This window comes from Perognathus longimembris, chromosome 27 (assembly GCF_023159225.1).
Source record: "Perognathus longimembris pacificus isolate PPM17 chromosome 27, ASM2315922v1, whole genome shotgun sequence".
NCBI classification, from domain to species: Eukaryota; Metazoa; Chordata; class Mammalia; order Rodentia; family Heteromyidae; genus Perognathus; species Perognathus longimembris.
This window is the reverse complement of record NC_063187.1, coordinates 2,695,343-2,707,998: the sequence shown is the minus strand read 5'-3', so window position 1 is coordinate 2,707,998 and position 12,656 is coordinate 2,695,343. Positions and strand designations below refer to the sequence as shown.

The window sequence follows — 12,656 nt, the reverse complement described above, 5'->3', positions numbered from 1 at the left end:
GAGAGAGAGAGAGAGAGAGAGAGAGAGAGAGAGAGAGAGAGAGAGAGAGAGAAATGGAGAATAAGCCGGGACTCGGTATCATTAGGCTGGAAATGTTCTCTCTGTAGCCACGCTTACCTAAAAGGAGTTTAGGGAAGTTGGATGTTTCGATGTTATGGTAATATACTATTGATGTGGTCGTGGCAACAAATCCCATCACCGCTGGCATGAAAAGGTGGAGATGCCTGGATTCCCGCCGACTATGGAGAACAAAACAGGGTTTGTTTGTTTGTTTTGCCAGTCCAGTCCTGGGACTTGAACTCAGAGACTGGGTGCTGTCCCTGAGCCTCAGTTCCACTTCCAGTTTTCTGGTGGCTCACTGGAGATAAGAGTCTCATGGATGCCCTATAACCAACAAATGGAGTCTGATCATCAACACCAACTTAGCACTCATGAAAAACAGAACAGAATCCATTCATGTGTCAGTCACATTCTCTGGGTCTTGTGCGGAGAATCAGAAAGAAAGGGAGAGTGCAAATCAAGCTATAGTACTAATATTTAGTTGAGAAATCATTGGAAGGGGAAGAAGGAAGACATAGGGCCCCTGTTAGCATGGGTGATTATCAGTGCAGCTTATGTTTCCTCGGAATCCTTTTTCCCTCTCATAATGTCAAGACTCCCAGAAAACTGGGACCTAGTCTCTCTTCCATTTCATCCACACAGAAACAGGGCCAGCTGACCACCGGGTGGGGGGGGGAGTTAAAAGGAGACTGCAACATGGAGAATGAATGTTCAAAACCATCCAGAGCAGAAAAATCTGAGAGACACCCCCCCATCGCCAATTAAACAGTAAAAAGCTAGGCTGGAGGCCTGGCTCAAGTGGTAGCATCTCAGTCATGATCAAGCCAGCTTTGACATTTGCAAGCCTCTGAGTTCAAGCTCTAAGACTAGAGAAATTTTTTTAAAATGAGAGAAAAGGAGAGAGGGGAAGAGAGAGAGAGAAAGGGAGGGAAGGAAGGGACAGAGGGAGGGAGGGAGGGAAGAAAGAAAGTAGGAAAAGAGGGAGGAGGAGAAGGAAGGAAATAAGGGAAGAAGATAAAAAAAGAGAGAGGAGAGGAGGGAAGGAGGAAGGGGGGAAGGAAGCAAAGGAAGGAAAGGAGGGGGAAGAAGGAAGGAAGGAAAGGAGGGAGGGAGAGATGGATGAAAGAAGAAAGAAGGAAGGAAAGAAAGAAAAAAGGATAAAAGAAAGAAGGGAGGGAGCAAAAGAAGGAAGGGGAATGGTAGGGAAGAAGGAAGGAAGGAAGGAAGGAAGGAAGGAAAGAAGGAAGAAAGGGAGGGGACATTACATGTTAAACAAGCAAAAGCATTAACAGAACTGAGTCTGTTCATGCAAATGGCAATCCATCACAGAGCATCAGTCTTCCATGGATCAGATCAGGGACAGCTGAGCTCCTGCGGCTCAGAGGGCTGGCTTATGTTAGTTTCTGATTTTTCCTACTTTATCAGAAAAGAATACGTGGGCATAGCTGCAGAGAACACTCATAAATAGCATTTCCAAACAGTTGGCCCCAGTACACAGCTCAGAGCTTTCATTCCTTGTCAACTGCAACAGAAAAACATAAACAGATGTCAGAGAAAGAGCTTCTAGCTGATAAGAAGCAAATGGCTTGGGAGTTTTGGTGGTTTTTTTTTTTTAACTCACTTTGACAATAAATAAGAATAAAAACAACTTTACAGCCCTATCAATTCTTTAATGAAAAGTGTGCCTTTTTGTATAACAACTTCCTTTCTTCCTTTCTTTCTTCCTTCCCTCTTTCATTTCTTCCCTTCCTTCCTTCCTTTATCCCTTCCTTCCTTCCTCCCTTCCTTTCCGTCCCTTTCCTTTCCTTTTTTTTTAAGTTAGGAGACCTAAAGGATTTGAACTCAGTACCTGACACTTTGGCTAGCACTCTCTCAATGGAGCTACACGTTCCAACCCCCTTCTGGCATAATTTCAAAACTGAGATATTACTATTACTTAACTTGATTGTTTATTACATGAAAAAAATAATTCTGCCCCAGTATGTTCAAGATGATAAAGACAATTCTTTATACCTGACTGCCTCACGCAAACATTTATCAAGGCAAAATGCCTTGAACAATGTGAGTTTATGGGAAATCTTGGGTTTGATGTATTTTCTTCCTTTCCCTTAATTTGTGGGTCCACATTAGCTCCTTCTTATACTTCCTTCCTGTATCGTCCATCTTTGCTTCTTCTGCAGAAGAAATTCCAATGCTTATGTGAGAACTCCCTTGTATATTAAAATATAAATTTAAAACTATTAGAGCAGCCAGGGGCCAGTCGGTCACGCCTATCACCCCAGCTACTCAGGAGGCCGAGTTCTGAGGATCACGGTTCAAAGCCAGCCCAGGCAGGAAAGTCCATGAGACTCTTATCTCCAATGAACCATAAAAAGTCAGATGTGGAGCTGTGGCTCAAGTGGTAGAGCACCAGTCTTGAGAGAAAAAGCTAAGCGAGATTGTGAGGCCCTGAATTCAAACCCCAATCCTGGCACAAGACAGAGAACAAAACAACATAGACGCGCATGGATGATCTTTGTACTTATACCTATATTTGCAGATGAAGTTAACATGACCTTGTTCAAAAAGACAGAGTCTTCTTCAATTTCAGAATGACCTGAGCCAGAGGACAAAACATACAAAGCCCAGGAGAGAGTTCCAAGTCTTTGATTTGAACTCACCTGGGTCAGGGAAATGCAGGTGCCACCCCCCAAGTGCAGATAAAACCCTGCGGGACCAGGCGAGCACTGCTGCACTGCTGCTCCCACCAGTTGCTACTGCTTCCAGCTGCTGGTGGCCTCAGTTTACCTCCCTGCCCCCAGGAACTGCGCCCAGCAGGCTGAGACACTCACGAGTCGGACACGACGCCCTCAGCTATTTCGCACACGTGCACGAAGAGCAGGGCGAAGGTGAGAATCCAGCGCAGGTTGTGGCCCGGGAAGTGCAGCCAAGTGTTGTGATGGATTTGCACCTTAGAGCTCTGGCTCCCCCATCCTGGGGGGGGGGGTGGAGAGGAGGGAGGGAAAGAGAGGGGGAAGAGAGAGATTAAAACTAGCTGGAACACCCCTGGGAATGTGGCTCTGTGGTAGAGTGCTTGTCTAGCATGCATGAATCCCTGGGTTTGATTCCTCAGCACCACATACACAGAAAAAAGTCAGAAGTGGCACTGTGGCTTAAGTGGTAGAGTGCTAGCCTTGAGCAAAAGGAGCTCAGGGACAGTGCTCAGGCCCTGAGTTCAAGCCCCAGGACTGGTCAAAAACAAAGCCTAGCTGAGACAAAGTGATCATTGATAACCACACATGTTTTAATTGATGTTATCATTCCTCTTAGAAAAGAATTGGTTGTAATTATGGATATAATTGTATCATACGTTAATTATACTCCACCAATTTGCTTCTATATTTATATTATATATTTATATAATAAATATGTACATAATAAGTACTTATATAATATATATCTTTAAAATTTTTGTTGTTATTATAAAGGTAATGGACGAGGGGGTGACAGTTCCATAAGTCAGGTCATGAGCGCATTTCTTTTTGGACTGTGTCCCCCCTTCCCTCACTCTCTCCTAGTTTTCCCCTCCCATCCCCACCCACAAGTTGTTGAGTTCATTTTCCACATCGTGTCCAGTGAGGACCACGGCTGCCTTTGTTTACCCTCTGTCCCTCCATTTCTGTGCCCCCCCCTCACCCTCCCAAAGACAGAGAAATGAATAAACAGAACAAAAAGAAGACAAACCATAAAAAACAACAACCACACTCCTTTCCATTTCCTAGCATTCATTTTGATAGGCATTATTTTGTATGATAGAGGCATATAGGCTTTGTGCCTTTGTGTTCTTCCCCTAAGAGCATCCTCCTTTGGTCTCATTGTGTGTGAGCTACATAATGCATATTTATAAAATGATAGCTATATACATGTTTGCATATTACACAAATACTATGGCAGATATATTTATATATAAATATAAAAACATATAAATATATGCAAATCTCTATGAAACTATAACACATTTGTTATAATGTAAATAACATGTAAATGCAAATCTATATTATATGTTGGCTATATCTACTATAACAAATTATAATAGTAATTTTTATTATTATAACATATTACTGCATAGTTTATTATTATAACATATTTTGTTTTGGTTTATTATTTATTATGATTTATTACTATTATAACGTACTCCTGTATGGTTTCTGAAACCTGAGCATTTTTAAACTAACAAGGGAAATTGTAGACCATTCTCACGATATTCAAAAAGCAAAAATATAACCAGTCAAGCAGCAGCGGCTCACGCCTGTCATCCCAGTTACACAGGAGGGTGAGATCTGAGGATCACAGTTCAAATCCAGCCCAACGAGCCGCCAAAAAGCTGGAAGTGGAGCTGTGGCTCAAATGGCAAAGCACCAACTTTGAGTGGAAAAGCCAAGAAAGAGGGTGAGACCCTGACTCACGTCCTTGCACACGCCATGTACATGTGCACATGCGCACACATACATACCCGACACACAGAATAACCCTTTGCACTAAATCTAGCAATCCCTTCACCATTTGTCTGTTGCACTATTTACAAAGGCAAGTCTGAGCATGCGTGCATGTGTGCATCAAGGACATCAAAAGCTCTTACTGACAGCTTTCTGATTCATTCCAGAAGAGACAATATGATCATTGGAACACAAAGAAATTTGATGTCTCCAGACTGTTTTTGTTTTTTGTTTTGTCAGTCATGGGGCTTGAACTCAGGGCCTGGGCACTGTCCCTGTGCTCTTTGTACTCAAGATTAGGGCTCTACCACTTTGAGCCACAGCTCCACTTCCGGTGGTTTTTGAGTGGCTCATTGGAGATAAGAGTCTCTTGGGAATGTTCCTGCCCGGGCTGGTTTCGAACCCAGATCCTCCAGTCTCAGTCTCCTGAGTAGCTAGGATGACAGGCGTGAGCCACCAGTACCTGGCTTGTCTCCAACCTTGAAAATCAGGGCTGGTTGGGAATTTCACACAAAAGAACCAGATGTGACGAAATAGAGGATTCGCCGACTGGACTCGGTCGGAAGCGTTAACCTATCAGATGAGAAATGCAATGATGCTTTGCCAAGACCAAGTATTCTGTTGGCTTTTCTAGAAAGAAAGGTTAAGCTTTGTACAGGTTCAGAAACCTCCTAATTTCAGAAACATGGTCACTTCATCCTCACTCACCAGGGAAGGGGAAAACAAGATCTCATGGACAGATTTCCCCTGACCATGATAGGTAGAATAATATTTCATTGGTGAAATTATATTATGAAAATAACCTAGTCGCCTCTCCTTTTCTCCTTTTTATTTCTCTTCTTTTTGATTCTAGGAAAGACCAACTTATTTCAAGAATGTACAAGAACATGTGCTTGTAGAAAGAATTTCCTCTATGGAAAAAAAAATACCCTAAAACATTCTTTGCAAAGAAAACTGATTGATGCTTTAGTTGTTTCCAAATGTACTTTGGCATTTAAGTGATATTTAGTGTATTCTCCCTAGAACTCCATAAACTCTTCAACACTGTCTTTCCTGAGGCATTGTAATTTTCCTGACACTTCCTTGAGACTTCTCTATGCTCTATCCCGCTAACTTAGGCAGCCTGAGTAATTAGCAGGATAAAGTGATAATTAGCAACCACCACCTGTTTTTTGTACATCCCTTTTCCAATGTTCATTTCAGGATCTCTCTGTTTAATGATTCTTATTTGCCAGCCTCTGTTCTGGGATGAAATAGGGAAGCTCACAAGTTTATCCCTCAACAAGTTATCTGGACATCAAGAAATAAATGGTTCCTGTCATCCTAGCTATTCAGGAAGCTGAGATCTGAGGATTGTGGTTCGAAGCCAGCCCACGCAGGAAAGTCCCTTATCTCCAATAAACCACCAGAAGTGGTAGAGCACCAGCCTTGAGCCAAAGAGCTCAGGGACAGCACCCAGGCCCTGAGTTCAAGCCCCAGAACTGGCAAATGTAAAAACTAAAACACGGCCTCTGTACATATCACATGACAGAAAAACAAATCTTCCATCTCTTTTTGAAGGCCAAACACAGGTGTATTGCTCTCAATTCACACTTGAATGAATGAATGGTAGACAGAGCAAATCTCTTTTCTTCTCCAGCTCCATTCTTTCAGATGAATTGTTAAATCCTTGATTATCTTAGGTATCACAGAACAGTTTTATAATATTTCAAAAGCAAAAGAATCTATTTTGTTTCTTTGGAGGAAATTACACAGAGCTTCCCTAAATAATTGGATTGTTATTCTCATTAGGCCCATGGTTAAATCATAGGGAAACTATATTACCTCCTCATTTCCGAATAGTTTTTGTGTATATTATTTCTACCTAAAACACACTCCATCACTCCTATTTTTTTTAACTTTAAGTCCCCAGAAATCTCGCTCTATGAAATCTTTCACCAACCCCATGAAAAAGTTAAGTTTTGTTTTTCTGGAAGATTCATGCCTGAGGTCATTAGTTTGGGGAATGTATAAATGGGCTGGTAATGTGGTATTGTCATTTTTTTTCCTCCTGGCCATTTCTGCTTCTCTAGACAATTCAGTGCCACCTAGTACTCCACTTTTTAAACCCATCTTCTTTGTTTCCCTTCTCCTGGTCCTAAGCAAGAGATCCACATAGCTTCCATTCTACCTTATAGAATGTCTCTTTCCCTCTTTGTTTTAAAAAAAAGTCCCATTTCTTTTTGTCATTTATTTATGTTTTATCGTCATGATAAAGGTGATGGACAGAGGGGTGACAGTTCCATATGTCAGGTCATGAGTCCATTTCTTTTTGGACCATGTCCCCCCCCCCTTCCCTGGCTCTCTCCCAGTTTCTCCTCCAATTTCTAAGCACACGTGTGACACACATAGACACACAAGTGACTTGTGTGTTGGGCCGCCAGAACCCAAGCATCATCAGAAAACACACAATACTTGTATTTTCTCACCTGTGGACACATCAGCATTCACGCTGGAAGGAAAAACACTGCCCCCTTTTTCTAACTCACAGCCTTACGGAGGACATGAAAATGTCCAATGACCTAACACCAGACATCAGAGTACTCACCAATGAACAGGATGGGAAAGGTGATGAAGAGCAGGAAGACATGAGGGACCAGATTGAGGGCGTCGACAAAGCAGGGGTTCTGCAACACGCCATCGTAGATATTGTAGGAGGAAATGTTGTTCCCACAGAAGGCGAAACTCATCTCTCCTTCCAGGCTTTACTCTGAAACAGAGCCGAGAAAGCTAGTCAGGAGGCTGAGATCTGAGGATCATGGTTCAAAGCCAGCCTGGGCAGGAAAGTCCATAAGACTCTTATCTCCAATGAACCACCAGAAAACCGGAAGTGGCGCTGTGGCTCAAGTGGTAGAGCGCTAAGCCTTGAGCAAAAGAAGCTCAGGGACAGCGCCCAGGCCCTGAGTTCAAGCCCCAAGACCAACCAAAAACAAATAAATAAACCAAACCTACAGGGGATCATGTCATAAAATTAATTTTCCCTATTTTTGTAATTAAGGAAATAAAAGCCAGGCCCCAAAACTTGAGAGTCTCTTTCCAGGACTTTATGTTTTCTATAAGGCCTCTTTTCTATAGCCGTTATTAAAAGAAAAAACACTTTATCATTAATTGGAAAATGTTACAGTAAGACCTATATCGAGTTGTTGGTATGACTCAAGCACAAAGAACAAAAATTAAAGCAATGCCTGAAAAGTCAAAATGATGCCATATCAAATCATTTCCTGTGTTCATCCCTCGGGTGGAAAAACACACAAAGATGACTAAAACAGTCATTGATTGCAGAAGACAGGAATGCAAAGGGAATGGCACAGCTGTAGGTAGTTCTGGGCTTTCCTCTGAGGAAAATTCACCTCCAATGACCAAGACAAATGAAATTCAAGTCAAGGGACAAGTGATGGAATCGCTTGAGTCTGTGAGCTTTTTTTTTTGTTGTTGTTTTTGGCCAGTCCTGGGCCTTGAACTCAGGGCCTGAGCACTGTCCTTGGCTTCTTTTTGCTCAAGGCTAGCACTCTACCACTTGAGCCACAGCGCCACTTTTGGCTTTTTCTATGTATGTGGTGCTGAGGAATCGAACCCAGGGCCTTCATGTATACAAGGCAAGCACTCTTGCCACTAGGCCATATTCCCAGCCCTGGAACCGCTTGAGTCTCAGAGTCAGAAATCTGTGGAATGAAAAGGACTCTATTGGTTTGGACTCAAAGGGGAGCTGGGGGTTGGAAATCTACGTTCTGTTAGATTACTAGTTGATGGGGGTATAGAGGAATTCAAGATCAATACCACTGGGCACTGGTGGCTCACACCTGTAATCCTAGCCACTTAGGAGGCTGAGATCTTGAGAGGATCGTGGTTTGAAGCCAGTCAGGGCAGAAAAGACCATGAAACTTTTTTTTTTTTGTCGGTTGTGGGGCTTGAACTCGGGGCCTGGGCGCTGTCCCTGAGCCTCTTAGTGCTCAAGACGAATGCTCTACCACTTGAGCCACAGTGCCACTTCTGGTTTCTGTGTGGTTCATTGGAAATAAGAGTCTCACTGGGATTTTTCTGCCTGGGCTGGCTTCGAACTGTGATCCTCAGGTGTGAGCCACCAGCACTCAGCTGGTCATGAGACTTTCATCTTCAATTAAGGACTAAAAAGCTGGAAGTGGAGCTGTGGCTCAAGTGGTAGAGCACCAGCCTTGAGTGAAAAAGCCAAGTGAGAATGAAAGATCTTGAGTTTAAGCCCCGATACTGGCACAAGGGAGGGAGGAAGAGAAAGAGGGAAAAATGGAGACAGAAAGAGAGAGAGAGATAATAAAAGAAAAGCATCTGAGTTTTGTTAAATAGCAGTAAAGTGGAAGCTGGCAATTCACACGTGTTTTGCTAGTACAGATGAAAGAAACCAACTGAAAAGTAACAGCTAGTAAGGAAATTTTTATTGTTGTTATTTATTTGTATTTATTTCTGCGCCAGGATTGAGGCTTGAACTAAGGTCTTGGCTTGTTCGCTCAAAGTTAGAGCTCTACCACTTAAGCCACATCTCCATTTTTGGTTGTCTGCTGATTAATTTGCAGGTAAGAGTCTCCTAGATGTGGCTGCCCGAGCTGGCTTTGAACTGAGATCCTTAGATCTCTGCCTCCTGATGAGCAAGGATGACAGGCGTGAGCCACCAGCTGCTTGCTTATAGTTAGGAACTTAAAAAACAAAACACACACAAAAATAAACACCCTACTCCCTTTAGAAATGATGAAACTTTAAGCCCAGCCCTAATGAAAACAGAATGATTTTCTTTGTGCTCTCATCTCTAGCTTTACATCCACCCCTGACTCCCAACCTGCCCACCACCCCATCTTCTGCCTTTCTCCTTTATTCCTTGACTTCCAGCCTCCTTTTCCAGAATCTACTTTCCCATGTAAATTCTACATTACAGAACAATGAAGGAAGGAAAAAAAGGAAGGGAGGAAGAAAAAGAGGGGCAGAAAGAAAAAGACAGATGGAAGGAAGGAAGCAAGCAAGCAAAGAAGGAAGGTGAAGATTATTTCCTGAGGACATTTTATTCAGTCAAGATTTCTAATTGTGTGTGTGTGTGTGTTGCTGGGGATTGAACATCGAGCTATGTAAACCCTCTACTATCTAAGCTTCTCACCTAGCCCTCTAATTCTCTGTTGTTTGTTTTTTTGTTGGTCATGGGGCTTGAACTCAGGGCCTGGGCACTGTCCCTGAGCTTTTTTGCTCAAGGCTAGCCCTCTACCACGTGAGCCACAGCGCCACTTCCAGCATTTTGGTGGTTCAATGGCGTTCAGAGTCTCACAGACTTTGCTGCCCAGGCTGGCTTTGAACTGCCATCCTCAGATCTCCACCTCCTGAGTAGCTGGGATGACAGGTGTGAGCCCCGGGGAGGGGGGGGGGGGCGGTGACTAGTACTCTAGTACTCTAATTCTTAAATTCCCACTTGTCATTCAGTAAAGTTAGGGAGGCGATGCTAGCTGACCTCTGACCTCCTTCTGTGCCCATTTCCTTTTTCAGCTAACAGAGGCCCAGCAGGGAGGAAGAAGATGACCCGGTGTGATGGGAAAATACAATTGTTTTCTTTTTCTTCCTACAAGCACAAAAACCTTCTGAAAGATATTCCAGCATTTATGTCAGCCAGTAGGTCTTGAGACCAGAGAGACAAAGAACATGTATTTTCTCTCCTATATGGAGTTGGATCTAATTTATTAATACATATGTCTGTGTATACGGGTTCATATGCATATATATCAACTATATATAGTATATATATCGTATGCGTTTTGTATATATATATCATGTATTAACTAAAGTATGGAATACATGCAGGAGAGGATTCCAATGGTGTGATTCCTTTGAACAACGAACTTATAGTCTTAACAAAATGAAAACCTGCCAGTGCTGGTGGCTCACGCCTGTCACCTCAGCTACTCAGAAGGCTGAGATCTGAGGATCACGGCTCAAAGCCAGCCCCAGGTAGGAAAGTCCTTGAGACTCTAATCTCCAACGAACCACCAGAAAACCAGAAGTAGAGCTGTGGCTCAAGTGGTAGAGCACCAGCCTTGAACAAAGAGAGCTCAGGACAGCGCCCAGGCCCTGAGTTCAAGCTTCAGAATTAGCCCCCCCCCCCCCGGAAAAAAACACAAACCAAAAACAGAAGAAGAGGGAGGAGGAGGAAAGGAAGGAGGGAGAGGAGGAAAGAAGAACACCAAAAAGCTAGAATTTGAGGAGGGAGTGTGTGAATTATCTTAAGGGGAGTGGAAGGCAGCCGAATGGAGGGAGGGAGGGAGGGTGGGAGGGAGTAGGCAGTCCTCGCATTCAAAGTCCATAGGTGAACACAGGGGGAGGGGAGGGGAAGGGAGGGGTGTGGATAAATGGGGAGAAGGAGGGAAGGGGTGACATGGGTCAAGATGCATCAAGAGGCTTCGTCCTCATGGACGGACATGGTTGAATTATAACCCTTTACACTCCTGACTACTTAAAGACAGTAATCACAATAACAACAACAACCAACAATTTTAAGTGAAAAATCCCATTCTTGACCTCCTTTTGAGAACTTGATTGGAAAGAGCAACTTAACCTGTCAAAAGCAAACCTTTGATTGCAGGCCTGGTCTGTGGAACAGAAGCCACAACCACCACCCAAGAAAAAACGAGAAAAAGGAAATTATTTCCTGATGCTCCAATTCAGGATCTGGGAATTAGAATACTGGCTTTTCTCCTTCCCTGAAGTACAGGGGTGCCGTTACACACACACACACACACACACACACACACACGGCCTCCCAGAATAAGGGGGAAGATGGGAGGGTAAACTGAGGGACCGGAGCAAACAGGCCAGTCCCAGGTACCAGTTCAGTGGAGGAAGTTATTCAGCTGCACAGGTGATCACACTCACTCCTGACCACCGCCCCCCCCCCTCCACCTTGGACAGTGGGCTTTGGGGGGTGGGGGGTAGCAAGCCAAGACCTAACGCTTTTCCCTCAATCAGGAGTCACTGGAGAGCCCGGGAACCCCCAACTCCACACTCTGCAGACAGCCAAAGGCTTGCTTGAACCCTTCCGGTAAAATTAAACATGAATTAATAACTAACCCCACTGGAGAGTTTTCTGTTCTTCCCATGGAGAAAAACATACGTGATGGTTACACAGCTATTCGGAGATGAACCCCATGAAAACCAGGACAGAAGGGTGACACTTGCAAGCACCCACCTGGGGCCTGATCACCCTGGAAGGGTGGGCTGCAGGGTCCTGCACAGTCCAACCTTTACAGAACAACCTCAAAGATGTGGCCAGCCAAGAATGGGCTGGGGCGTCCAGCTAGCCGATTGCTCTTTGGCTAACTAGCTCTCTGGCTTTCTGACTAGCCGTCTGACTTGCTAACTAGCCCTCCTTCTTGCTGACTACCCATCCAGCTTGCTAACTAGCCCTGCAGCTGAAACTGTCTAGCTGGCTGGCTGTTGGGGTTAGCTATGCAGTTCTCTATTTCAGTCACCAGCTAGCTAATGATCTGGCTAACCAACTAGCTGTCTAGCCGGCTGTTGGCACTAGGGCAGATTCAAATGGACAAGTCACTAGCAATAAAGATATTAAACACGCGCACACACACGCTCACACACTCACACACACGCGCTTCTGATTGAGAGGAGAAATGTTGGAGAAGAGACTCCAGTTCTCTCTCTCTCTCTCTCTCTACCTTGCAATGGGAACTGAGCAGCCGAGGAGAGATAATCCTATCCCCCACATCATCATTCCAACAATAATAAAATAATAATAATGAATAATAACAATAATCAAGTGTTATACCTGGAGTCTTGGGATGGGAACAGTCTTCAGGCTCCTGTCAAGGTCAAAGGACTCCTAAAAATTAAAATAATAAAATAAAATGATAAAAATGAACAAACAGTGGCGGCGGAAAGGTCTAGAAGGCGGCGCCCTCCCCGCACCCCCTCCTGCCCCTCTCTCCTCCCCCTAAGAAAAGTTCTGGGGAAACTTTCCTCCTCCTCCTCTCCTCCTCCTCTTCCTCCTCCTCTTCCTCCTTCATATGCATATATGTCTGTATTTACCCGGCGCTGGCAGGCGGCTCCAAGCTGAGCTGCAGC

At 44.1% G+C, this 12,656-nt stretch overlaps 1 protein-coding gene across 1 annotated transcript in view; it reads right to left on the bottom strand.

Annotated features, from left to right (window-relative positions):
• The window catches only part of Abcc9 (ATP binding cassette subfamily C member 9), an 82,187-nt gene extending 69,759 nt beyond the window's left edge, over positions 1 to 12,428 (bottom strand). Inside the window, 4 exon segments of the mRNA XM_048335157.1 lie at positions 118 to 239; positions 2,892 to 3,033; positions 7,123 to 7,284; positions 12,361 to 12,428. Of these exon segments, the coding sequence (XP_048191114.1) occupies positions 118 to 239; positions 2,892 to 3,033; positions 7,123 to 7,264 (406 nt within the window). The 5' untranslated portion in view covers positions 7,265 to 7,284; positions 12,361 to 12,428.
• Between the last annotated feature and the right edge of the window lie 228 nt (positions 12,429 to 12,656).